Here is a 25314-nt window from a genome sequence, read left to right on the forward strand (position 1 = left end):
TGCTTAACCAATTTTCCTTCTACAGTGTTTTCTTCTCTGAGCCTTGGCCTTCTCCCTGAACGTTCAGCTACTCTAATGGTGTATGAAGATGTTGTACAGATAGTCTCAGGATTTCAAGGTATGTAGCTATTTGAATGCAAAGTGATGTTCTTTAGATTGCCGTGTCAGTTTTTGCCTGTCCTAAAGCATTATTTGGACTGAGCTTTAAGAAAACAATGCAAATTTTGTCTGCATTTGATATGGATTACTGAATTACTGAACAATTCACTTGGTAGAGTCTTCCCACACCAAACCAGTACTTGGGCCACTGCACCAAAAGATGAATTTTGCTAGATGAATTTTGTTTAAATAAACTGCAATGATTGTTCAGTACTTATATGTATTGAATCACATCACTTATGTATTATTTTGATATTTGTTCGTACTGTCTAAATTATAACTGATGCAGCTGCAAGAAAGACTAATGCAATGTTGGGCTGCAGTAACATGCATATTAGGTTTCATCCTGAGTTCTCTTCCACCGCAGAAGAGCTCCTTCTATTTGTGGAAAGGGCTCCAATCCAGCAAAGACTTCAAGAGACCCTCAAACTTCTCCTCCAGAGGCTGTAAGGGAATGCAGTGGGCAATAGCTAAGAAGTATCTACCAGCAGGAGTATCTCATGAGCATAGTGTTGCTAAGGGGACACTCTAGACAATGGATTGTGTGTCAGGATGCAAATCACAGCATCCAGCTCATGAGAAAGCATGGAGCATCTTAGGTAGTGCTCTGTCTGGTTCTGGGCATTGTCAAGAAGAACACTGACAAACTAGAGGGCATCCAGAGGAGGGCAACCAGGATGGTGAGGGGTCTGGAAGCCAAACCTTATAAGGAGCAGTTCAAAGGATTGTATGTTCCTAAGCTGCTAAGTGGAGACATATAGCCATCTTGACATCTCAGAAGGGCTGTCACACAGAAAATGGAGAAGACTTATTCTTTCTTGTTCCAGAGGGCAGAACATGAGCTAATAGGTGGCGACTGCAGTAAAGTAGGTTTAGGCCAACCATAAGAGCAAGAGCTGTTCAGCATTGGAACAGACTGCCTTCGGTTGTGGTGGCTTCTCCTTTGCTGTGGAGATATTTAAGCAGAGGTTGGATGGCCATCTGCCAGGAATGCTGTGGTCACTGGAATCCTGCACTGAGCAGTGAGTTGGACTAGATGCCCTCTGTTGCCCCTTCTGATGATCCTATGTCTTCCCTCAAATTTCACAGGGCCAGCCTACCATTAGGTAGAAAGAGGCAGCTTCCTCAGTCAGCAGATGATGAGGGACAGGGACTAGCGGTGAGGTCTTGGGAGACAGAGCTGTGTGCTACACAGTGGGCTGTACCGCATCTAAACTACTCTGTTTCCTTCAGGTGTGGTAGAGGACACAGATATATTGTTGGTCTGAGGTAAGATTCAACTGCTGGTTCAGTAGGCTGCCCTATGTGGAACGTGGGTGGGTGGTTGCCATCTTGTCCTTTGACCCAGCCCTGGAAAATGGGCAGTTGAAATGTAGAGACCAAATAGTCTCTAAACTTTCTGTTGTGAAATCGCTCAACTGAAACTGGAACTAGAGAAAGAGTTTGATTTTTTAGAAATCACTTGAAGTGCTTAAAGGAGCATTCGAAAATCTTGATTTATTATATTTACATACCTTCTCTCTGGCATTTCACTAAGAGCAATTTACAGTTTAAAATAGTGGCTTATCACCAAATAGATATGATATAAAAGGAAAAAGGAACAGAGTGGGAAGAGGGAAATGAGCAAATTCAGATACTGTTATATAATATTCTCAGAGGCATTTTGGCTCTCAGTAACTGAGATCTTGATGACTTGAAACTTCTTTGGCAGTGAACCAATTGAATCAGCTACATAGGGGTTAATGGGAGTAAATGAACAAATTTACTGTTGCACAAGAACATAGATGTAAACAATAGTTGCAGATTTTTATTTTAATAAAACAAACATTGTTAACAGTTGAGTAATACAAAGAAGGAACCTTGGGACATGTTAAAGGAGCCTTCCCCAGCCTGGCACTGTCCAGATGTTTTGGCCTTTAATTCCTATCAGATCCAACCACCAGGGCTGGCAGGAATGTTGGGAGTTGTAGCCCCAAACTTCTAGAACAGTGTTTTTCAACCTTTCCACAGCTCAGGCACCATCCTTAAAGCAAGGCCAGTGGATCAGTGTGTTGATGGAGACATGGCTATGCACATGGTAGGCATGCCATGAGCAGAACAGCTAGAAATTATAGCAAAAATAAATAGTCCTACCCATAGAATAAACAAAACACCTCACATTAATAACAAATGCACTGAAATGAGTCAATAAGAATTCTCACTAAAACCAAACAAGGAAGAGATACAACAACAACAAATGTGAGCTATAGTAGAAGGCAGAATCCAGCACCCTGGGAATTTTTATAAATCACTGCTGTGGTTCTTAAAATAGGCTGGAAAGAAAAGAAGAAATACTTAGTCCAAAAGGTTACTGAGTGGGATTTCTTGTGATTTGGTGCAGGGGTCTGTGGTTCCTTCAACTCCCCTTTTCTTTTCAAGGCTAACAAAAACAAAATAAATATTCAAAACAGAATATATGCAAAATAAATTTGTATCCAAAATGGATTTAATGAATTATTTGAAAGTCAGTGCCGTGCGGTATAGTATATATTGCTGAAGTCAGAAGTCAGAAATTTCTGCTCAGCCTGGACGTCTTTAGGCCGGTCCCTGTGCCTTCAGCCTAACATACCGCGTCGTGCTGCTGGGAGAATAGCAAAAGGCACCGTGTACGTGTTGAGGCCCAGCTGCATAAGGGGCAATGAGGCAATCCAGAGCAGTCGTGGACCAAGACCCATGCAGCTGTGATCCACGAATGCCGGGGCAGGTGGCATGGCCTGTGATGGACAGAGGGTGAAGTGCTGGGAGGCAGCAGAGGCCAAGCACAGGAATCTTTCTGCCTACCGTTAGTGAAGACTTGCCTACCCTGGGCAAGGACATCCTGCAAGCTGTCCTGATTAAATCAGACCATCCTGAGCTCTTTGCAGGATGCCTAGAGTACAAGAAATTTAACTACATTGCATGGGGTTTCAGTTTCATTAATTCTATCTGCATGGGAGAAAACAGTCCTGAAGGGGAAAAAGCAGCTTCTGCTAATTTTCAGCCCACATTGTAGGATTCTCTGTACATATTGGAATAGCAGTTGTTCACTGCAGGAATGGCAGCTTTGTGATGGTAAAGAGAATTTCTTCTTCAAGAGTTTCTTCATTTCCTTGGGGGAAGAAACTAGGGGAGTTAAATTGGTTTATGTTTGTAGAGCGGATTTAGCCTGCCGCCACTGCCGCCACCTTAGGATAATGCATCCTGTATCAAGCAAGCCAAAACTGTATTTCTGTATCACAATACCAATTGTCTATCAGCAGTGGAGAATTTTAATGGTATCAGTAGTAGTACTTGTAGAAGTACAGTGGCAATAAATTGCCTGAGACAATCTTAATTCTTTTGCACTTTGTCTGTTTTAGTTTTTGTTGTGGATACTCATATGCAGAGCAACAGAGAAATTTATTTCTGATTGTTTAAACAATGCTGCCCCTGAGGTACTGCAGGTATCAGTTGTAAAACAGTGGGAGAAATATGCAGACTCCTGAGTTGCTCAAAGCTGAATGCATGTAGCTTGTAAAATTACTGCTTTCAATTTAAGACTGGAAACAGGCTAAAAAGGGATTCCTTCCTGTTTAACAAATGTGTTGGTTTAGCTGCTATCAACTGTTTGTGCTAGCATTTTGGTTCAGAAGACTGCGATAATTATTTCAATATGTTGTTGTCATTTGTTTTAAATCAAAAGTGTTAGCTTGATTCAGGTTTTTTAACTGACGTTTGTGGAAGGTTTTATGGTTTGACCAAAAGAGCCACCCTGCAGAAAATCGTCATTCATTTTTGAGGTTGTATATTGCTATGTACTGTGCCAAAATGACTTAACTTTGAAGGCATATTGGTTGGAGCCTTCAAATATGCCTTCAAATATTTGGCTCTAAGATAATGGTTAAAATGGAAAGAAATCTTAGCTCATTGTCAGGACATATTCATCCCTAATGTTCAATCCGCTATATTGCCACTTAGAAGAGTTTTGGAGCTGGGAGGTCAAAGACCTTGGCTGGGATGCTTCTTAACCAGTGACATTTTTTAAAAAATGTAGTTAAAAGTTGCAGTCCTTCCCATGAGGCCTGACACACTTCTGTGGAGGTTTTCTTGCCCATTCTTCCTTGTGTGTACAGTTGGGAGCCCTGAGTTACCTCATTTCAGACCCATCCTGCCCCATTCAGATTATCTTCTGCTGGCAGATAAAGACTTTGACCTGAATAGTGATTTGTTGTGGCAATTGTAAATATGTAGCAGTTTGTTCAACAGGTTTTTTTTTTAAATCAGGGTTATTCATGTAGTTCACCTGCCTTTTAATTGTTTTCACTTTGTGTTTTGTTGTGGTTAGCTGCCTTAAACATGATTTGGTGAAGAGACTAGATATAAATTTAACAAAGAAGGAAGGATTTGTGAATTTGATGAATGTCTGCTTTCTAAGTGAACATATTTTATGCTGTGCTAGTCCAGTTCAGGCTCTCTTCTTGTCAAAGATCTTATTAATATGCTGGAGGAAGGGACAGTACTTCTACCCAGACAGGGCAATATGTAGATAACTCGCATTCATGCAACTGTTCCTCATTTTTGGAAGGGAAGAATAATTTTAACTGGGCTATGCTCATCCTTCATGTCACATATTTAATGTTCCTGGTAAAAGCATGGTACAGCATGTATCTACCTTTACACGACATGAAAAGGATCTCTTACAAGGTATGTATATGAATTAGCCTCTTGTTCATAGATAACAGAGGTTCCAATTTTGAGAATTCACTTTGGGTGGAACTCATAAGTCCAATGCTGGTGACAAAAAACTAGTAGAAGTAGATCTGGCCTTATGAGTAGATGATAAATTATGATTTCTTACCAGGTAATGTTATTTTAAAGTGGTATATCTTAGTTGGCCTATTAATAGTTACAAAGGCTTAAGACTGTTTATTGAATTAACAGCCCCGGGCAGTATAGATGGACATCATTACAAATACGGAGTTAATCTTGGTTCTTCATTGAAATGCTTTTTTATGAAAGCACGCTCCATCTATAGAAAAAGAGAGCTCTTGGGAATACAGTAACAGCTGTTTTAAATCTTTATTTGTATCTTATGCAAAAGTTTGCAGATGGGGCCTTGCTGTGTTTGTTGTAAAGCTTTGTTAATGGTATGAATTTGTGGAGAAGTGTTTTTGGCTTCATAAGCAGACTCCTAATGGAACCTAAAACTATAAATACTGCATGAAGTGAACTCTAATCCTGCCAAGACTCAAAACCATACTGATTCCATTCAGTGGCGTCAAACGAAAGTTCAGAGTTGGTTGAGAGTTCAATGAACGTCTTAGTCACTAGAATATGCTCCCCAAACCTAGTGCCTTCTGGATGCGATCTACCACAAATCCCATCACCTTCTAGCCTTCCTGCCCCATATGGTCTAACACATCCAGAAGATACCAAGTTGGAAAAGCTGCTTTTCAGGTTGCCTGTCCTTAGAGGGGCTTTCAGATTTGGCCCTTGTGTAAGGTATGATGGTATGATTGCTTGAAATCCACACAGCTGAAATAAGTCAACTTGCTCTAGCTCTTGGAGAAGTTTAGAGTAACAGCTGCTCCCTTGGCCCCTGATCCAATGAAGACTCTTGCATGCTAGCAGGAACCCAGTGATGTCAAAGGGTTTGGATAGTACGCTTTGGCTTGTGCACTGGGATTACTGCTCAGTTCAGTGGCAAATTGAGCAGATAAATCCTGGCTTTCCGGAGCTGCAGTCTTTGTTGACTGAGGAAAGCAGCAGCATTTTGATGCCATGGCTGACTCAGTAACGAGGGCCCTTCAGAAGCTTGGGCTGGATTATTTTTGTTCCATGGACTCAATCCTTCCTAGGTCTGCCTCCAAGCTGAGAGATGCCCCAGGTGAATGAGGCAGTGACTCCCCTTGGCTGACATTTCCTTCAGCTGCTCAGCCCCACTAGGAGATTAGAAAGCCCCAGGCAATGGGCAGGCAGGGTAGGCAATGTCCATGGCAAGGAGGCCTGGAATGACCTTGCAGGAACCAATGGCTTTAAAAGGGAATTGAATAAAGTTCGTTATCAGTGGCTACTAACCCTGATGCTTCCTCCAATATCAGAGGCTGTGTGCCTGCATACACCAGTTGCTATGGGACATGGGAGAGTGGATGACATTGTCCTAAGGTCCTGCCGATGGATTTCCCATGGGTGGCTTGTCGGCTGCTGTTTGACCAACCTTGATCTGATCCAGCATGGCTTGCCTTGCATCCTTAATGGCTTCTTGGAGTGGTATAGTTCAAGGAGGTGGGCACAGACCCAGAGAAGCAGCAAGAGGGAAGGAGGTTTTTCAGTGCTCTGCTCCATCACTTTTATATGTACAATCTACTTCTATGTAAAGTTTACATGTACTGATTCATATAATGGCTAAACAAAATAAAGTCTTATTTCAACTTTAGTAAAAGAAGTGCTAATTTGTCATTTGCAACAATAGATTAAATAAAATAATGGAAGTTTGAATAATATTGAAAGTTAATAGGACCAAGGTTTACTATTAAAAAGAGTTGGGAGGCCTCCAAACAGTTGCAGGAATTAAGAGTGTTTTGTTACTTTGAAGAATGGTGGTGGCTTAGTTGAGATGAGGTAGTCCAAGAGTGTGCTTGTTGTAGCTGAGTTGACTTGGCATAATTTATTGCTAGCTCCTGCCTTGCTAATTGTTGTTGAGTTTTTCTGCTTTCACTAGAATATATTAAATTCATCAATTAGGCAAACATTGGGAATCTCCCACAAAATTCATCAGTGTAATGCAGTGGGAGGAATATTTGTCCTCCTGATGGAGGCATTATAATAGAGGCATCAGGGTTTGTTATAAATGTTGTAATTGCATTTATGAAAATATGCCCCACATAGATGGCTAATGTCATGTTTATTTGCTTATTGCTAGGTGCACGGATTCAGCCCAAAGTTCATTTTCAAAGGAGAGCCTTGAAGCTGCCAGAGAATACCAGCTATAGTGACCTCACAGCATTTCTTACTTCAGCTAGTTCACCTTGGGAGGTGGATAGTTTCCCTTATTTGCAAGGATATGATGGCAATGGAACTGGTAAACATTTAACCTTGTGATTTTTTAAAGTGTTTAAATTTTGTGGCATGCTGTGCTTCAGTAGTATTAGAATAGTATGTCTATGTAGAAGATGCCTTTTGTTGGCTCTTTTCCCCAAGTGAGAAAGGATGCCCCATTCTCAAAGTCTTTCCTATAGTTGTTAACATGGCAAACATCCTAAATGGAGATGTACGTTTTCCAAAAAAGTTGATCCTGGTAATTTTTTCCTTGGTAGTTTTCTGGGGAAAAGCTAACATTTGGGAGGAAAAGGAAAATTATGCAATACTTTTTTAAAGATCTATTTACAAAACTAAAGTCACTTTGATTCTTTGGGGCAGTCTTCCCAAGCCTAGTGTCCTCTGGATGTTTTGAACTTCCTTTCCCATCAGCACCAGGCAGAATAGGCAGTGGTCAGCAATGCTGGGCATTGTAGTCCAAAATGTTGTTCCGTTTGAAGGGTTGTCTGTAGTGGTGGTGACAACCCCAGCAGTTAAATGCTTTTATGGCTGAGACAGCAACTTCTAGTGGTGAAGTCTAATTAAAGAACTTTATTAAAAATTGTGGCAGTGAGTTGTATAGATCCAATCCCCAAAGTAGATTAAAGAAAAGGAAACATGCGGGGTGGGGGGGGCACAAACACATGCTGTTTTACTGTATCTAATGGTGGAGAATTGTGTTAGAATTGGAACTGTGTTAGCTGAACATTGCAGTGTCTACACCCTCTGAGAGCCGGTGTGGTGTAATGGTCAGTTGCTCAGGACTGGGCCTCAGGCGATCTGAATTCTAGTCCTCACTCACACATGGATTCACTTGCCAAATACCCACCTAAGCAAAAAATGTTGCCCCTGTAATATGACCCACAAAAAAAGCAAATTACCTGTTACTGTTGCCATTTGCCTTTTGCCTTCTTTACCACCAACACGCTCTTGTGTCACTTGGACACGCAAAGCAACCGAGAGAGGAGTCGAGCAATTTGAAACAAAGAAGTTTAAATGTGTTTTGGTTAATTGGTTGAAGTGGAATGAATTAGAGACTAGTGTAAATGGAAGTTGAATTTCCAAAACGCTGTCCAGGTCAAGACATTGTTTGCTAACAGGAAAGTATTTGTCAATAATTACAGGAGATGTTTGTATGTTAAGTGTCTGTGTTAATTTCTTCTGAAAGTTACCTTTCTATGCATCTTCATGATGTCATTCATTTGCTTACAGGAAATAACACTAGGTATGATCTTACTCCTGTCACTGCAGTTAGTGTTCACTTACTCAAAAGCGATGGGACTCCGGTTCCAGTGAATGGACCCATCTATGTAACAGTGCCTCTCCCGACAACCAGCAACCTGAAGCACAATACTCATGTGCCCGCCTGGAGGTTTGACCAAAAATTTGGTAAGCAGCCTTTTCTCATTGCTCCAAGCTCGTGTGTCGGCAGTTTGTTCCAAACTTCTAATAATAGCACAACTGGCAGTAATGAGAGATCATTGTCTGTGGGGGCTCAAGAATAATTCACAGGGATTGTTTGAAATGAGAATTCCTCCATATAGTTCTTGTTGTGCAATTTGGTGTAGGTTTTAGAAGGCTTGATGGACAAGTAGGACTGATTCTTTGTGTTTATACAGCCAAATTTGATGTCAAATTGGGTACAGCCTTTATTCAGGTGCTAGGCTTTCTAGTATCGGGTGTGGCCCTTAAAAGAGGGGTGCTGGACTTCTTCCAGCCCAAAGGTCAGATTGTGTTTCAGAAAACTTCTAAGGAGGTGCGCACTGGACAGAGCCAAAACAACAACATACTGTCACTTAAAGCCACCAAATTGTGGGTGGTCAGGGGAAAGGGGTTGCCCCATGGGGAAAAGAGCATGGCCATCTGGAGATTCAGCCTCCTACCTGAAGTTCTGCATTTGACATAAGGACAGCCTTAAAGACGTTCTATTTGTTTTATTGTATTCCATCTTCATCTTTCTTTTCTTACAGAAAACTTCGGTAGCTTACAATAAATGAACAGTACATGTTGATCAGAACAGGCCGAAGTTAATGTCTGCAGCTTGGGTGTAAGAGTAGTCAGCATGGGTTTGAATTGGGTCAGATTTGGCAATAGAAAGCTCCTTTTTCTCTCTCCTTCTGCTAAACTCTGCAAAATGGTAGACCCTTAAAGGAGACCCCCAAAAAAGTGACAAAAAGTGTTTGGGCCAAGTGAGCTGAAGGGAATGGCCTTGTTTCCTTTCTTGTAGTTTTGTGAAGCTACAAAAGGGCACTTCCAGAGGTTGGTGATGCTACTTAGGGGCTGAAGAGTTCATGTTACTGTGTGCGAACATTATTGGAAAATAGTAAAAATAATTTCTGGAATGCAGACCCTAGAATTTTGGAATTAGGAATATAATTGTTGTTTGCCACTGAGATTTAGGTCATCTTTTAATTCAATATATAGACTCCGTTAATTGAAACCCCATTTTCTTCCATTTTCATTTATGATTCAAAACATGTTGTTTGGAGGGAGAATGAGAAAATTGACTCACATATGCCATTTCCTGCAAGAAACAGTCTACCTTTTACCCTTCCTGTATCTTGTTTTCAAGTAGCAGGATCATGCACATATGTATGAATAACTGCAAGAAGAGGAGCTTCTTGAAATAAGATTATTAAGGATGCAGTCTTATGCATGCTTGGCTAGCAAAATTGTTCTACACTTTCCAGCATGCCCCGGCATCATGGCTGCGTGGAGGGAGTTGTGGGAATTTTCTGTAAATGTGCACATTAGATCACAGTGATCAGGCACTTAAATCTCTCTGTCTTCTGGTTATTACTTTATAAACTGCTTCCTGCTTGGAATTAAAATAAAAACACCTATATGGGTGGGTGTAAATGGCATTCAGTTGGTAGCTTGAATGACGAAAACCTGTGTGGTATCTAAATATCTGTTTTAACACATGCAGACTGAATGGTTTGTGGCATAATTGGCTGCACTGGCATTTGTTTAGGACTGGTGTCTCCATTGGCACGGGGTTATGTATTATTTCATCTTATCTTTTTAAAGCTATTAAACGTATCCTATGTAATAGAAGAAGGAAAAGAAAAAGTAATTAATAGAGCAACCTAGATAGTGTCTAGAGGCTGTAGGATCCCCCTTCAGCCCATGGAACCAACACAGAAAGAGGCATGCTGGCTGCTTCTTCAAGGTTTTAAGGGTTCTGGGGAGTGGGAATCGGGAAGTGGGGGGCATCCTGGTGCTGCCTCAGCCTCCCTTCATTCCCCTTCTGAAGCACTTGCAGCTGGACGTTCAAAATCTTTCCTGCTGTAGGATTGTGCCATACGAAAACCTCTTTCACAATGCCCGAATACTGATTCTTATATTAACAATAGCAACAATAAGAAGCATAATTGCCGCGAGGCAACTTTAAATAATTGCATTTTAAGAATGCAACATAAAATTATGTCATTGTTCCATCTTAAGAAAATCTTAGCTCTTCAGTTTGCAGACAATACATGCACCCCATCAGCACCACCAAATCTGACACGCCCTTAAATTTAGTAATATTCATAAAAATGGAGAAGGGATTGCTTCGTACGACATCCTGTTCAGTGTTCCAAAAGCATCTTAGTTTACTTTTATTAGGTTTTCCTTGTCTTACACATATTGGCCCCATAATTCTATCCAAGTCTTTAAGGTACCACGGGCCCCTTGTCGTTTGTGAATTCACAACTGTGTACATTTTGAGAACCCCTTCTTTGTGCCAGTAGTTTCCCTTGTCCACTCTGGTTGGTCCTAAAGGATCGTCTAGAGGATTGCAGCCCTAATATATAGTGTTGGAAAGGGTATCTTGAACCGAGATGATTTAACCTGTCATCATGCTAGAAAAGATACGGCTTCTTTTAACTTGTGCTTAGGAAATTTGCTTTCCTATTTATTTCATTCCTTCTCCTTCACTTCAAGCTATGAACTGCTTTGGAGACTTTCTGAAGCTAAAGATCATAATTTTGATTTGCAATTCAGCCCCTACTGCAGACTAAATTTAAATGAATGCATAAATGTAAAACAAGTTCCTAACAAAACAGCAATAAAGTAGACAGATCAATTAACTTTTGTTGTTAAGTTCTATCTGGTTGTCACATATTTTCCATAAGCATTAGAACTGAATCTAGGAAATATAGACGGATGTTTATTGTAGCTAAAAGTCTTGCCAGTGCATGTAGCCATTTCCCGGTTTGCCCTTGGGAATTTCCCACAGCTTCTGGAAACGGGAAAGAAACACAGTCAGTATCTAAAGATTTCTTCCTAAACAATCTTTGTACCTTTGCCCTTAAGGAACTGATATTTGCTTACCAAAATTTTAGCTTGAATAAAGAAAAGAATGGCTTAATCAGAACTGGAAGGCAGTGTGTCCCCAGAAGCTAAATTTGGTACACAATAATACATCCCTCTGACTGATGGGACTGCCATTCATGGAGATGGCCCTTTGTCTTAACTCTTTGAAGGAAGATATGTTGAAATCAGTGGGTCTTTCCCGCAAGGGTCCTTAGGAATGGTATGTTAATAAGGTGCCCAAAACACACATCCCCAAATAAAAATCCCAATCCTACCAAGCTGATTGGTTTTGCTTCACTGTTTTCTGCCTATATGCCATATTGCTCCAAGCAAAATGGATGCTTTGCAAGCAAAATTGACTGCCTGGAAGACAAAGCATAATAAATGAAAGCACTGGTACCTTTTCAATAATTAATAAAATTAAACAGCTTAATGATGCCCTGGTGATCTAAGTTTATTCCTGAAAGAGAGGTACATTCAGCAGGGTCTTCCGCGGTAATTGTCTAGACTAAGAATGGTGGAGAAATGCATTAGTGGTATGTACAGCCATGCCACTGAATGAAGCCCCAAATTAGCTGCCCACCCATCCATTAGTCTGTGATGACAAACTTCCCACAACTCAGTGAAAGTCATGTGCTGATAGCACACTTCGGATTATTTCTGACTTGGACAGAAGTTCATCCCTGGCCTTTTGCCCTGCTCCCTTTCCTCTCCTTCTTCAAAGGGCTTTGTCAGTGTTTGCTCTGCGTTACAGGCAAACAGCTGAAACAATGGGTTATTCCTGGACAGCACTTGGTGCCTCTCCCTGAGTACACGTTATACCAGTGCAGCATAGAATAAAGTTTCTTGTCTCCTCAGAGGCATTATTCAAGAGCCTTTACATAGCATTCCTATTCTTCAGCAAATTAGTACAGCGCATGGAGGGGTGTGTGTGTGTGTGTGTGTGTGTGTATCCTGAAGCATGTGGCTTGGCTTACTTCCATAAGGTATAATAATGTAAGCTGTCTTACTGCAGTTCTCTGGGTCCATATTGACTACATGTACTGTCAGCCACTCTCCAGGTCTGCAGGCAAAGGTCTTTTAGATCACCAGCTGCCCAGTCCCTTTTTAACTGGAGGCAACAGAGACTGAACCTGGGACCTTCCTGGTGGAAAACGTGTGCATGCCAAGGCCAGCCCAGGAGGCTTGGCAGGCTGAAGCAAGAGGCAAGGTGTCCCTTCCTGTCTGCAGAAGCCAGCTGGACTGGAAGCTGAATCTCCCTTTGACACTGGTGATGGGGCAGCATCCTCCATTGCTCCTGAGGCCATTGGCTGGCTTAGTGGGTGTAGGACTGGCAGCCTGGAGCCTGCGACTCTGTCCCCCAGCAGTGGAAATGGCAAGGGGGCAGCCACCACTGCCCACTGCTCGTCACCCAGTATCTGCCACCTGAGTTAACAGCTTCATTTAGTTTATTTGGAGGGTTGCTCCTGAGCTACAGTCACTCCCTACCTAATCTATCCTTTCCTTGTGCTTCCACCTGAATCTAGGAGCTTCCACCTGCAAAGCAGGTGCTCTGCCGACAGTCCCTCCCCTTCCCAGATACTATTTCAGCTCCTGCTCACTTGAATTTGAATTGAATTCAACTTTTCCACAAAGGGTTCCTGTTACAGGAACAAGTTATTTTCCCCCAAGGAGAGAGCTTCACTTTGCATGATGTGGAAATACCTTTTTTAAAAAATGGGATAGAAATTTAAATCTTCCAAAGTAGGTAGCATTGACACAATGGGAAGGGACACTTGTGCCTCTTGCTGTTGCGTGTGAGGTTTTGCTTCTGATTTAAATGATTTGCAGCCTCTTGTGTCCTATTTTAGCTTGCATCCTTTCCCACAACCTTTAACATGGTGCATGGTGGTTGTCCCTTAACTTGCTGTGCTCCACACAGAGAAGGCATCTCAGAATAAATCCAAACTGACATGCATGTTGATTTGAAGTGCTGGTGATTCATAAGGCAAAAGAGTATCCCAGGGATTATTTTCAGCTTTACCGAGCCAAGGTGCTCCTTAGCTGCTTAGCATAAGAGAGGCAGGCATTTTACGCGGTGTATCAGACTAAGACTTTGGACTTTGGGAAAGGGCTGCAATGATGTTTGGCATTTTGAGTCTGTGTGCACTTAGTAATCCTGCATTAAATGGGTGTAGCTTAGGAAAGTCAGGCATTATGTTTCCCTTTCCAAGGATTCTCACCAGAAAAGATTGGGGGAAGCCTCAGGCTTGTACACTTCGCTCTCCTCCAGGGAGAAGTGTGCAAAGCAAGGAGGGCAAGCGGAAAAAGCAAACAGGCTTGGCTCCTGCTGGATTAATCACAGAGCAGGATATAAATGGAATAAACAAATAATAATGAAATTGGATTGTTGGGTGGAAAGCTTGCCAAATGTAGTGTATGCTGTTCTACAAAGATGATGAGCTTCTTTCGGCCTGAGGGGTGAATTCCGTTTTGGAGAAGCACCGGTGCTGCATTGCAGAGGTGGATTGGCCCAGGGGGGGTTGTTGGAGGCAATGGCAAATGCGGCAACTTCACAACTGCTCTGGGTTTTTTAACTTGAAGTTCTTGCTGTCAGTAAATAAGCCTTAGGAGGGGTATTTCCTCCCTTTATACTGGAGAAAAATTACAGAAAAGCTGGGAAACCAGTAAGTGTTTGGTTGTTGAGGAAAGCAGGCAGGATATGCGGGTGGGGATTGACCCTCAGGGGACTAGGCAAGCCGAATTTAGAGTCAGGGCCTGTGGTGCTGCACCCCCAGGGCACACGCATTGGGATGTTGCACCAATCATGACTTCCAATTCAATAAAAACAACTCATAATGAGCTTTGTAAAGAGACTTGGATCAATCACGCCTGCTTTGCTGCAATTCCCAATGTGTCAAGTTGTGCCTAGACGAGTCTGCTTATTAGGGAGTACAAAAAGTAATTTGCTTTCTGTAACATGTACAGGTATCCCACTTTCACTTTTGAAAAGGAGATATGGAAAGTTTTTGTTTCAAAAGTGAGAGAAACATGTTCAACCAGAGCTATCATGGGACAAAAGAATAAGGCTACCATGGAGAAGCAGTACCCCTCCTAAAACATTTCCAGTTGTCCGTCCCTAGCATAAACATACTCGTACAGGCACACATCCCCAATAGTGAATGTGTGCAAATTTAAGATATGCAAATGTCAGACAAATGTATCACAAATAAACATTAGGGCAGTGGCAGAAGGCCATGGCTGGGATTTGCAGCATGCAAACGACACCCCAACAAATAATTTTCATTGCTGATAGCCAGGATTTAGTCGTCCTCTACAGCCAAATATTTTAATATTATGCCAACCAAAGCATTACTCTCAATAGCATCCGATTACTTGTTACGTAATTATTGTTTTTTGAGCTGCAGAGAGAAAGTTGAACCTCTGCAAAGTTCGTAGCTTTAGCTGTTTATTTTTATTGGGGGGTGGCGATCTTGCTGATAACTTGTGTTAGACATCCTTTTGTTCCTTCAGAAAATATCATTGTTAAGGAAACCTTATTTTGTCCACCTTTTGACTGCTACCAAAGAGTTATCTGTTCTCTTGTTGCTATAGAAATGGTAGCTACCAAAAATAATTGTTTAGATCCTATGCACTAGATGCATAATATAATCAATGGAACTAAGTTTGCATGTGGTAGTATGGAATGGAAATATCTTCTTTCATCTTGGATGCTTTATTGCATCATGTTTAGGTTTATTGCATCACATTCAGAAGTAATGAAAAGTAAGGAATACATTCTTTTACTTTTCTGCAGTGCAAATGTAAGAACAGATTATACACAGCACGTACCATGGACACCCTTTTCAGAGCTAACAATAACTACAGTTAAGCAATACTAGTACTATGGGTTAATCACTCCTGAACAACTCATTAGTCCAGGTTCACATATTATGCTCACAGCCTCTGATCAGACAAGTTAGGTGGTTGTTTACAGAAATCAGAAGTGGTTTTCAGACACTGCATATCCTTGCATTTGTGAATTAAATAACCCCTGATTTACCGCTATGATATGGAAACTGGGTCAGTGTGAGCTTGGACTCGTGTGCACTGCTCTTGCACTGGTACAGCCAGAAAAAGGAGTTCTGAAAGGTTCCATGTGAAATGAACAGCAGCTTGTTGTGTTGTCCAAGCCCAGGTGCTGCTAATGTTAACTGTGGTTTATTGACCCAAGCTAACATCAAACTGTAGTTTATAAAGCTGATTTGTTTCAAGTAGCCATAGTTAAAATTAGCCCTCACTTAGAGTTCAGATAGCCTTCTCAATTCTTGGTACTCTGAAACAGAAGTGGAAATTTCTTATCTTCCTGTGGCCCCAGGGTTACCATGGCTCAGTCTCATAACACTAAACAAGAGATTGGCAACATCTGGCCCTACAGATGTTTTGGACTGCCATCAGTCCCAACCAGTTAGGGATAGTGGAAGTTTTGATCCAAAACATCCAGAAGGTGCCAGCTTGAGGAAGTCTAAACTATAGTTATAAACATACGAAGCTACCTTTTAGCAAGTCAGACTATTTGTCCATTTTGTCCAGTAATCTTGTCTACTCTTGCAGAAGTTCTTGGCTCCAGGCAGAGGTCTTCCACAGTCAATGGGCCACTTTTACTGGAGGCTCTGGGACCTTCTGTGTTCAAAGCATGGGCTCTACCACTGAGTTATATGATTGCTGAATGGTTCCCTGCCTATTCTTTGGCCTGTGAATTCTCTGTAGTCATGTGAAGCACAAGCTCTACCTCAAGGGTAGGGAATCTGTGACCTCTAAAAGTTGTTGTACCGCAACTCCCATCAACCTAGCTAGCCAGTAGCCAAAGATGATGGGACTAGCATTCTGTCAACAGCTTGATAGACACATAATCGCTATCCCTGCTCTACCAGAGAGCAGTATTTCTTTTATAGCAGCCTTCCATGCAGGCTGAGGGTGATGGATGTTGCATTCGAACACATCTGGAGAGCACCAGGTTGATGAAGGTTGTTCTACAGGTTTTCTCATCAAGAACAATGTAAATTGGGAGGTTGGGTAAGGGACAGAAGCACGCTGTTTTAATGCTAACTGAAGGGATTTACAACTAAAATAAACCCCCTTTGCTTCTATGCTTCCTGTTTTATTACAAAAGAAAGCAGTATGTTTTATGACAACCTTGCAACAGTAATTTGCACAATAATATATAATGTCTCTTGAGCTTTTTTATGCATTTAAAAAATATAAAGGAGTTTAGGAAGCAAAAACAAAGGAAATTACCTGTGTGTATAATCTGCCCCCCCCCACTTCAGATGTAATTAGAATTGCTAAGCATCAAGAAGAGATGTGTTCTTTTGTTCAGTATTAGACAGGTAATTTACACATGCAGCAGAAAAGTAGACTAAAAGTGACAGCAGGAACAAAGGAGAAAAATCCAAAGTTCAACTTGGATTTTAGTAAAACATCAAACGATTATCCTTTGGGGAAGATTTCCCCTTCCCCACTGGCAAAAATCATACAATTACATGTCGGAACCAGTGTGTTTCCTTATCTTATCAGCATCAGAAAATACGCAGAATAATTCATTTTTGGCCAAACCTTGATGTTTTTGCTATAAAACAGTAGCAGGGTAAAGATGAAACTTGCTAGCTGGCTGGAGGCCAGGCAACAACACAACAATACTCAAAGAATGGGGGCAAGTAAGGAAGGTGTGCTCACAGATTATATATGCTTATTTCTTGGGTTGCCTGGTAACTTCAAAACAATGGCTACAACCCTTGTGTGTTAGCAGGGTAAGGGGAGCCTTTTAGGCTTGCATTTTTGGTGCTGCGGTAAATGTCCAGGAAGCACTTCTAAAGTGTTTGATGTTTTCATCTACATTAAAACAAACACACTCACACTCAATATTTCCAGGAAAACATTCTCACACTGACTGATAGTCAAGTATACTTCTGTTTAATCTAGCGATACTTGTACATTTTAATGAAATGGCCATTTATTTACTTAGGAGAAGATCTTCATTATTGTTTTTAAAAATGTAAATAAAGATAAAAGTTGATCATCTTGTGAATTCTGCACAGGGAAAACTGGCACTGAAGTTCAGATGTTTGGAAGTGCAGCACATTTGGTTGTTCGTCCAAAACTGTGTGCTTTTCCTTGAAATGGTGTGTTGTTGTTACGTGCTGTCAAATCATCTCTAAATTGGGTCGACCCCATGAATGAAAGCCCTCCAAAATGTCTGGTCCATGACTGCCTACTTAGCTCTTCTGAAGTGCTATGCTATCACCAGAATTATTATTATGTTGTACTTTATTTACATGATCTGTAACTAAATGCGAGTGAAATCTAAAAGCTGCCAAGAGGGTTGCGTGGTATAGACCTTTGATCTCTGTAGCACCTTGAAATACAAAGAGCCCATCCATCAAAATCTCCTTGCTGGACATGGAGAAAGCTTAGACACACCAGCCTCCCACTTGTTTTTGAAACCAGTGAGGTAGTACATTCACATGCATGATTGTATCTTCATGTCTTCTCCCAGTGGATGCTTGAATTGGCTCCAGGACACCAGACACCGGAAATGTGTGGGGTAGAGGGCTGGGAGCACATTTCTAAGGTTCTGTGATGGATTCAGCTGAGAACATAAGTACAACCATGCTGGGTCAGAACCAAGATCTGTCTAGTCCCGAATTCTGTTTGCACGGTGGCCTCTGGGAAACTCACAATCAGGATGTGAGAACAAACGCTCCTTCTCATCCGTGTTTTCCACAAACTGCTCTTAATGCCGGTTATACTGTTTACCATGGCTATTAAATCCAGTTATTATTCCGGTGCCGGAGGGGCCCAAAGCACCAAAAATACCAGCATACGTTAGCTTTAAAGTACATATGGCTAATAACTAATCCCCAGGAAAGCTTGTACCTGATGTTGTAGCTCCCTTGGCATTTAGGTATCATGACTTTTAGCCAGTGATGGCCTTATCCTCCATTAAAGGTGAAATCCTATAAATGTATAGACAGGAAAAAAAAGGTCCTCCAACTCCCAGCATTGCCCAGCCCCCCCTTTTCTGTCTGTCACTAAATCTTATACTGAATTATGCTGTACTTCATTAATGTCAGTATTCTGACACAGGCTATTTGATTATTCATTTGTCCCAAACACACAGGAATTAGATAAACGTTTATTCTGAGAAAACCAGTTCGTGTTCTTTATTAAGTAATCCTTTTACAATATCTGACGTAAGTCCATCACTGTTCATGTAAAAATGGCCCATTTAGATTTGTCAGTGGCTCCCAAAGACTCAGGTTCTTCCAAATCCTGATGGCCTGGTTATATCGAGACAACAGGAATTATACCTAGGAGCGTCTAAATGCAAGGTGTGCTGGGTTGTGATGATGAGAGTTGTAGTCCAGCTCATCTAGAGGACTTTGGGTTAGGGACGACTGAGGTGATTTTCCTAAACTACAAATGAGTGGAACATACACATGTGGTGCTCATTGGATGTCTAGTCCATTAGTTTGACCATTCAGCCTCCTGTTTACATGTCTTGCTACTAAAGCTTGAAAACACCGCAGGCCTGCAGCATTGTGGGGTGAAGGTGAGTTTTTGCACCGGCCCATTGCAGAAAATGAAGGCGATGGCCATCATTTGCCAAGTGCACTACAGCAAGTGGCAAAACTAAATGCACAGGGTCATTTTTCAGTAGAATAGTTGGGATGCCAGTATTGGTGCAGCAAGATAAAATTGTAAATTTCTCTTATCAGTTCCTGGAATGAAGTTTTTACCAAGTAGAAGAAAAGACACAGCAGTTTAATCCTTTATAGTGTTAGCATTGAGCTTATTGAAAAACATGATATAATGTTAAAATAAGCTTGCATTTACTGTGATCATGGCCCAAGCCACCAGAAAAAAAAATAATAAATGGTCTTGGACGTGCTGATTGTGCATCTGCTCGGCCTGGTGGTACCTCTGTGAATAAGGGGCTCTTTAACAGAGTCAAGTCAATGTTTGTTGAATGGAAACCGTGGGGGGGAGGCAGATTTTCCCTTCCTCTCTGCAGCCCACACACATTCCCCAAAACCATTCTGGAGGGTGCATGGCATAACAGTGGAACAGAGTGGCCATATCAGTAATATGGCATCAAAAGGAGGTTTCAGCATAATGCAGCTCCATCTATCTTCACGCTGTTTTCCTGCATAGGTTTTGCTGCTTTTCTCTGTCCTGGTTATAAAAAGCAGGCCCTGGCCCACCAGTTTCCCCACTGACCATCAAGAATAGCATTTCTTCCCAGAGAGGAACAAAGAAATACCTTGATGGATTGTTACCTGTTGACCCACTCACCCCCACAAAGAGTTACAGCACTTCTTTTAAAAAGTATCCTAATACAAGTACTGTATGTTTGGAGCAGAATCAGAAACATGATCTCATCTGGGTTCTTCTGGAGCCAAATGTGCATCGATCTCGGCCTATAAAAACCAGCAGCAATTTGTTCCATGGAAAATTCTATAAAAAGCAAAAGTTCCGTTGTCTCTGTCAGATATTGACTGACTTGCTGTTGAAGCCAGCATTATGGTGCGAAATGACAGCAGCAAGTTGGTTTAAACAAAATAGTCAGGTGGAGAGTTATAGAGTTTTAAATGTAGGTAATTAAATAGGCCTTCCAGCACTATATATGTATATATATATTTAAACAACTTTGAACCCATATTTGGGAAAATTTTTGAATAAACAGTGACGACAGAGGATTCCATGCTGAGTTTTGGCAGGAAGAGGGTTCCTTCAGGAACTCTATAGATTTAATGGGGATGAATGGTGTTGGAGCTTGCCGGGGAGAAGCAGCTTGCCAGCTAGTGCTGTCTCTTCCCTGATCCATCTAGCAGAGGATCCATGCAAAAGGAGGACAGCCCTGTGATGACACACCAAGAAATCTACTGTAGAAGATTACTTGGGTCTGAGATATGAAGACCAGGTGGTATCCCCATGGTAAAAAATATAATAAAAAGATCTAGCTATACCTAGAGAAATCTGTTGATTTCAATTAGCCTGCATGAGGAAAAAAGGGAATTCTGGAAGGAATTCTCTGAAAAGAACTGAGAAAAACTATGAAGTAGTTCATTGTTACACTGGGAGATGATTAGGTCTCTGATTGGGGTTGAAGCACTTCTTTCTATTGGTTTTTCATAAAAATATGTCAATATTTTGTATTTATATCCTGTCCTTTTACATCATTTGGGGTAGCTTGCAAGTTAAAAGCAATTACATGAATAATAATAATGAAAATATTGACTATTATGCATTCATATTGCTTTTGCTTTGTGACAGTTCATTTAGTAAAAAGAAAAAGGTTGGCCAGTAGAATAAGCTACACAGATTGACTGCAAAGAACCTGGCACTGTTACTTTAGGTGCATTTGGGGCAGCGTCTTTTCAGCATCGTCTGGCCCCATCCTTGCTTGGCTTTACAGAAACAGATGTTTAGTGAGCTGGTGGTGGCCCTGAAACCATCAGGCAAGTAGGTTGATCTCATCTGCTTTGCGTTCGCTTCTTCCCAGGGTGCATTATGTAGAGGAAATGTACTGAAAAGGAAGGGACTCTTAAAGAGGCATTGCAAAAATTCTGTTTGCATCAGTGAATAGTGACACAAGTCGGGGGTGCTGGATGTAAGTTTCCCCCAGTAGAATACCTTCAGCAAGGAGCACTGCCATAAAGTCAAGATTTCCCCAGTGTTTCATAACATATTATTTTGTTACGTAGGGAATCTAGATTATCTAGGGAATATTATCGGCTTTGATAGATGGTTTTTGTATTTCCAAGTAACTCGAATATTTCTGGTTTTCTTGATGGCAAATGTTACTTTACCTGAGACAGAATTGCAACACAGACTGCTCTTTATTTATTCATTATGTCTACATCTCACCTTTTTCCTGCAAGTAACCCAAGGTGTCTTACATATTCCTCTGCATTTAATAATTCTAATATGATAATTACATTATTTTATAATATATAATTTGATATTAAATGAGTCATTAGGATCAGTAGCTTCTGAGAATCTCAAAATGAGTAGGAGTTGGCCCATTAGTTCAAACCAAATGAAGTCTCTAATAAATACAGTCAAACTCGAATGGTTCTGGTCTTCAGGAATCTTTTCTTATCACTTCTCTTCACTGCTAACTATGGTGCCCACTGGTGGTAAGACAGCAAAATTGCAGGTGTTCTCTAAAATAAAATTCGGCATAGCAAATTCTTTTCATTTTCATTCTGCATTTGAACATTTGATTTATATCCTAATGCCTCTAAAGACACTTTTAAAAAATCAAAACAGTGATTCCCACAACCTTAAATAGAGTAAGCATGATGTTAGTGGTTATTTATGCAGGTATGCAGGATACAACATTTATGTTGTATCCTGTACCAAAGGGAATCATAGGTACCATTGAACTTGGTGTCATGTAATTTTGAGTAGTTATTCACAAGATTGCTCTGTTAATGGCTTACAACCATAAGAACTGTGGTCATGGGAAGCTGTTCATGATCCTTCCCAAGGAGGAAGAAGGCATGATTCAATATACTTGTGATTAACTAGTCTGCCAGTGTGATATAGTGGCCAGGTGTGTTGGACTAGGTCTAAGGAGACACAGGTTAGAGTCATGGAAAGTAGAGTTAGAAGGGGCCCGAAGGACATCAGGTCCAACCCCCTGCTCATGCAGGACTCCCAGTTAAACCATCCCTCTCAGATGGCTGTCCGGTTTCATCTTGCCGATCACCGTTCAGCCATGAAGGCCCTAGGTGTCTTTGGGTCAGCCATTGACTCTCAGCCTAACCTGTCTCACAGGATTGTTATGAAGGTAAACAGGCCACCTTTTAAGCTATTCCTTGCAAGGGGAAAAGGGCAGAACACAAAATGTTATAAATAAATGAGATCCAAGGGTCCCCACTCAGTGCACCAGATCATGTAGGAGAACTGGCTGAAGGTCACTGGTAGATTTACTGAAGGTTTATTCTTGAGCATCTCCAGAATGGGGTGGGGGAAAGACTCCTGCCCTAAGCCCTAAAAGCAGTGACATTCAAGCATATGCTCCTGGACACAAAGACTGATGCCTTCTGACCCAGGATTAGGCAGCATCCTGCATCGCACATGCAGCCTCCATCGTTCCTTCTGATCCTTAAGGGAGCAAGGAAGGAGCAATATAAAATGGGAAAAGGGGAAATGGCTAGTGCTGTGCCAGAACTCCGTAACTTCCCAGATCTTCTTGTTACAGATTTGTTACATGGAGAGATTCCTGTGCAGATGTTTATAGAGCAGGAGGCATCAGAAAAGAGTGTAAATACTGCAGGGCACAACAGGGAAACTCAGCTGGTGTTTCATAGCTGCCAAAGGCCTGTTAGTGGTCTTTGTTGTTAGTCAGTGCAGGACTGAACTAGGCATGACGCTGAATGCATCACTTGAAGTCGGGTCTTTTTCTTTGAATAAAAAAAACACAACAGCATCAGGACCAGAGCGTGCAGAGAGGAGAGATTCAGCTGTTTCCTCCTCTTCCGCACGTCTCGTGAAAATTTTTATTGAGACTGTTGTGGGAGAGGAAATGTTTCTGGGGAGATTTGTATTGGAGTTTTGGTTGGGGAGGAAATGGTTAACAATCTCACACTGCCTGTTACTATTTTTAAGGTGATTTCAAGTGATGCATTTAGTACTGCGCCTAGCTTGATCCTTGCAGACAGTTCTACACATTCTTACTCGTGAGTAAGCCATTGCTGTCATGGTCCTCTACATGTTTAGACTGGAAAAGTTGCAGAAGAAAGTTACAGGCCTTTTTTCTGTTTAAGCATGCAAAGAATTGCATCCTTAATGTCAGTGAAGGGTACGGAGGTTTTCAGAATCGATCTCTTTTTATTAAATGAAAAATAAGGTCGGGGGGCAGCGTTAGAGCAAGATTACTTCTCACAATTGTATTTGTCAGTATATTTTAAATTACTTAACAAAATTAAGTTGTTATGCCTTAGTGTCCTACTAAATGTTCTGAACTCCTTTTCTTACAGGGACCTGGTTGAAAAGCAGTTTAGGTGTCATAGAACAAGAAGGACATGAGATGACCTGGACATACATTGCTCCACAGCTGGGCTACTGGGTTGCTGCCATGTCACCCACAAATCCAGGTGAAATAGATTTCTCCTCCAATGTTCCAGAAAAAACTGCAAAACATATGAGATGAAATCCAGTGAAGCACAGTTGGTGGCTTGAGAAACAATCCACCAACGGGTCACATTGCAGATGGTCCAACTACCTGAAAAGGTCATTTAGTCCCATGTGTGGCCGAAGGACATTTATGGGGGAAGGAGAGGGGGGCAGCTAAGGCCCTCACCTTGCTTTGAACCAATTCAAGCTGCAATTCAGAAACTTTGTGGTTAAAAAAACAAAAAAAGGAAGGGGGGCATTCTGGGCTTCGGGAAAGGTATCCAAAGGTACCTGGTGCTGACAGGTGCCATGCCGCCTACTTTTTCACTGCTGGATGAGAGTTTCTGCAACAGATCTTTCCTCCTCACCCCGCAGCCCCCTGTAACTTCTCCAGTGTACCAGGAAGACTGCTGGACAATCTTACTGGGTTGCCTTAGAAGGAAAATTGCCTGAAATTGGGTGGAGGAATCTTGTGAGGCTTTCCTAAAGTTCCTCATTTCAGGACTTCTTCATTCCTGCTGCAGCCCCATAAGATACAGTGTTGAGTAGGTCCCCTTAGCCACTGGTGAGAGACAGAGAAAGGAAAGATCCGTCACTTGCGCTTGCCTTCTGCTCATGCAGCCCTGGATGCCATTCACAGTGCAAAGGTTTGTTTATTTCACAGTGCATCCGTGAATCTTGAGAACAGACTGCAGATGCTGTTTCAATCTTCTGTGGCGTTTGCTGCAGAGAACAGGAGAGAGTTGCGTGAGGTGATTCAACTCTTACACATCAAATCACCTCATGCACGCGTTTATGTGTGGAGGGCAGGGAAGCTGCGAAGTTGGAAAGCCCCCCTTGCAGCCCCCTTCAAATCCTCCAGCTGCAGAATGTGATGTACGATGGACTTCAGAAACACTGTTGCTAGTCCATAAATTTTGCCTTCCTGGCTTTTCCTACCCCTCAAATGCTGGCTGAAGTTTTCCTGCTCACCACCCTCTGGCTGCAGGAATGAGTCTGCTGTCACCATGACAGCAGTGGGTTCCCAGCACTGATGTATTTTCTGTTTTGGGCCTGCTTGTGGTTGGCACAAGGTGTTCAAGATCCAAAGTGGTGAAATAGATTGTATGTCGCAACCATCTGGCAGGGATGAGGCACACTTTTGAATGCTTCCCTGTGTGAAAGAGGGAGCTGGCTTGACTAATACTTTTCTCTCTGATGTGCTAATATTTGACTTACTAGACCATTTTTATGTGGGGAAGCCTTAAAAGTGGTATCCCTCATCAGCAAGGTGCGCTGCCTCATCTGTCGCCTTATTCAGCTGCACATGAGTTTATTAGGTATTCATTTACACCTGCACATTCCAAGATGGATTTCTTTACAACGTTCTCTCTTCCAGGTCCCGTTGTAACCCAAGACATTGCCACATACCACACGGTGTTCCTTTTGGCGATTCTAGGAGGAATGTCTCTAATATTTCTTGTATTGCTGGGCCTTCTTTTGTACTATTGCAGGTAAGGTTTCTGATGGTTATTTTTATTTTTGAAGTTGGACTGTCTAAAATAAATAACCCATGATTGGACAGACCTTTCTAGAAACATCTGCAGTGTTCTAATTGGTAACACTGCCCCTGGTAAC

General features: G+C 41.7%; 1 protein-coding gene across 1 annotated transcript in view; it reads left to right on the forward strand.

Annotated features, from left to right (window-relative positions):
* Positions 1-25314, forward strand: part of FAM171A1 (family with sequence similarity 171 member A1) — a 76531-nt gene that overhangs the window by 47969 nt on the left and 3248 nt on the right. The window contains exons 3-7 of the mRNA XM_044425301.1: positions 26-118; positions 7079-7237; positions 8446-8622; positions 23562-23678; positions 25076-25190. Coding sequence (XP_044281236.1) covers positions 26-118; positions 7079-7237; positions 8446-8622; positions 23562-23678; positions 25076-25190 — 661 coding nt within the window. The remainder of the gene's footprint in view (positions 1-25; positions 119-7078; positions 7238-8445; positions 8623-23561; positions 23679-25075; positions 25191-25314) is intronic.

This window comes from Varanus komodoensis, unplaced genomic scaffold, assembly GCF_004798865.1.
Source record: "Varanus komodoensis strain SLA01 unplaced genomic scaffold, ASM479886v1 scaffold15, whole genome shotgun sequence".
Taxonomy (NCBI): Eukaryota; Metazoa; Chordata; class Lepidosauria; order Squamata; family Varanidae; genus Varanus; species Varanus komodoensis.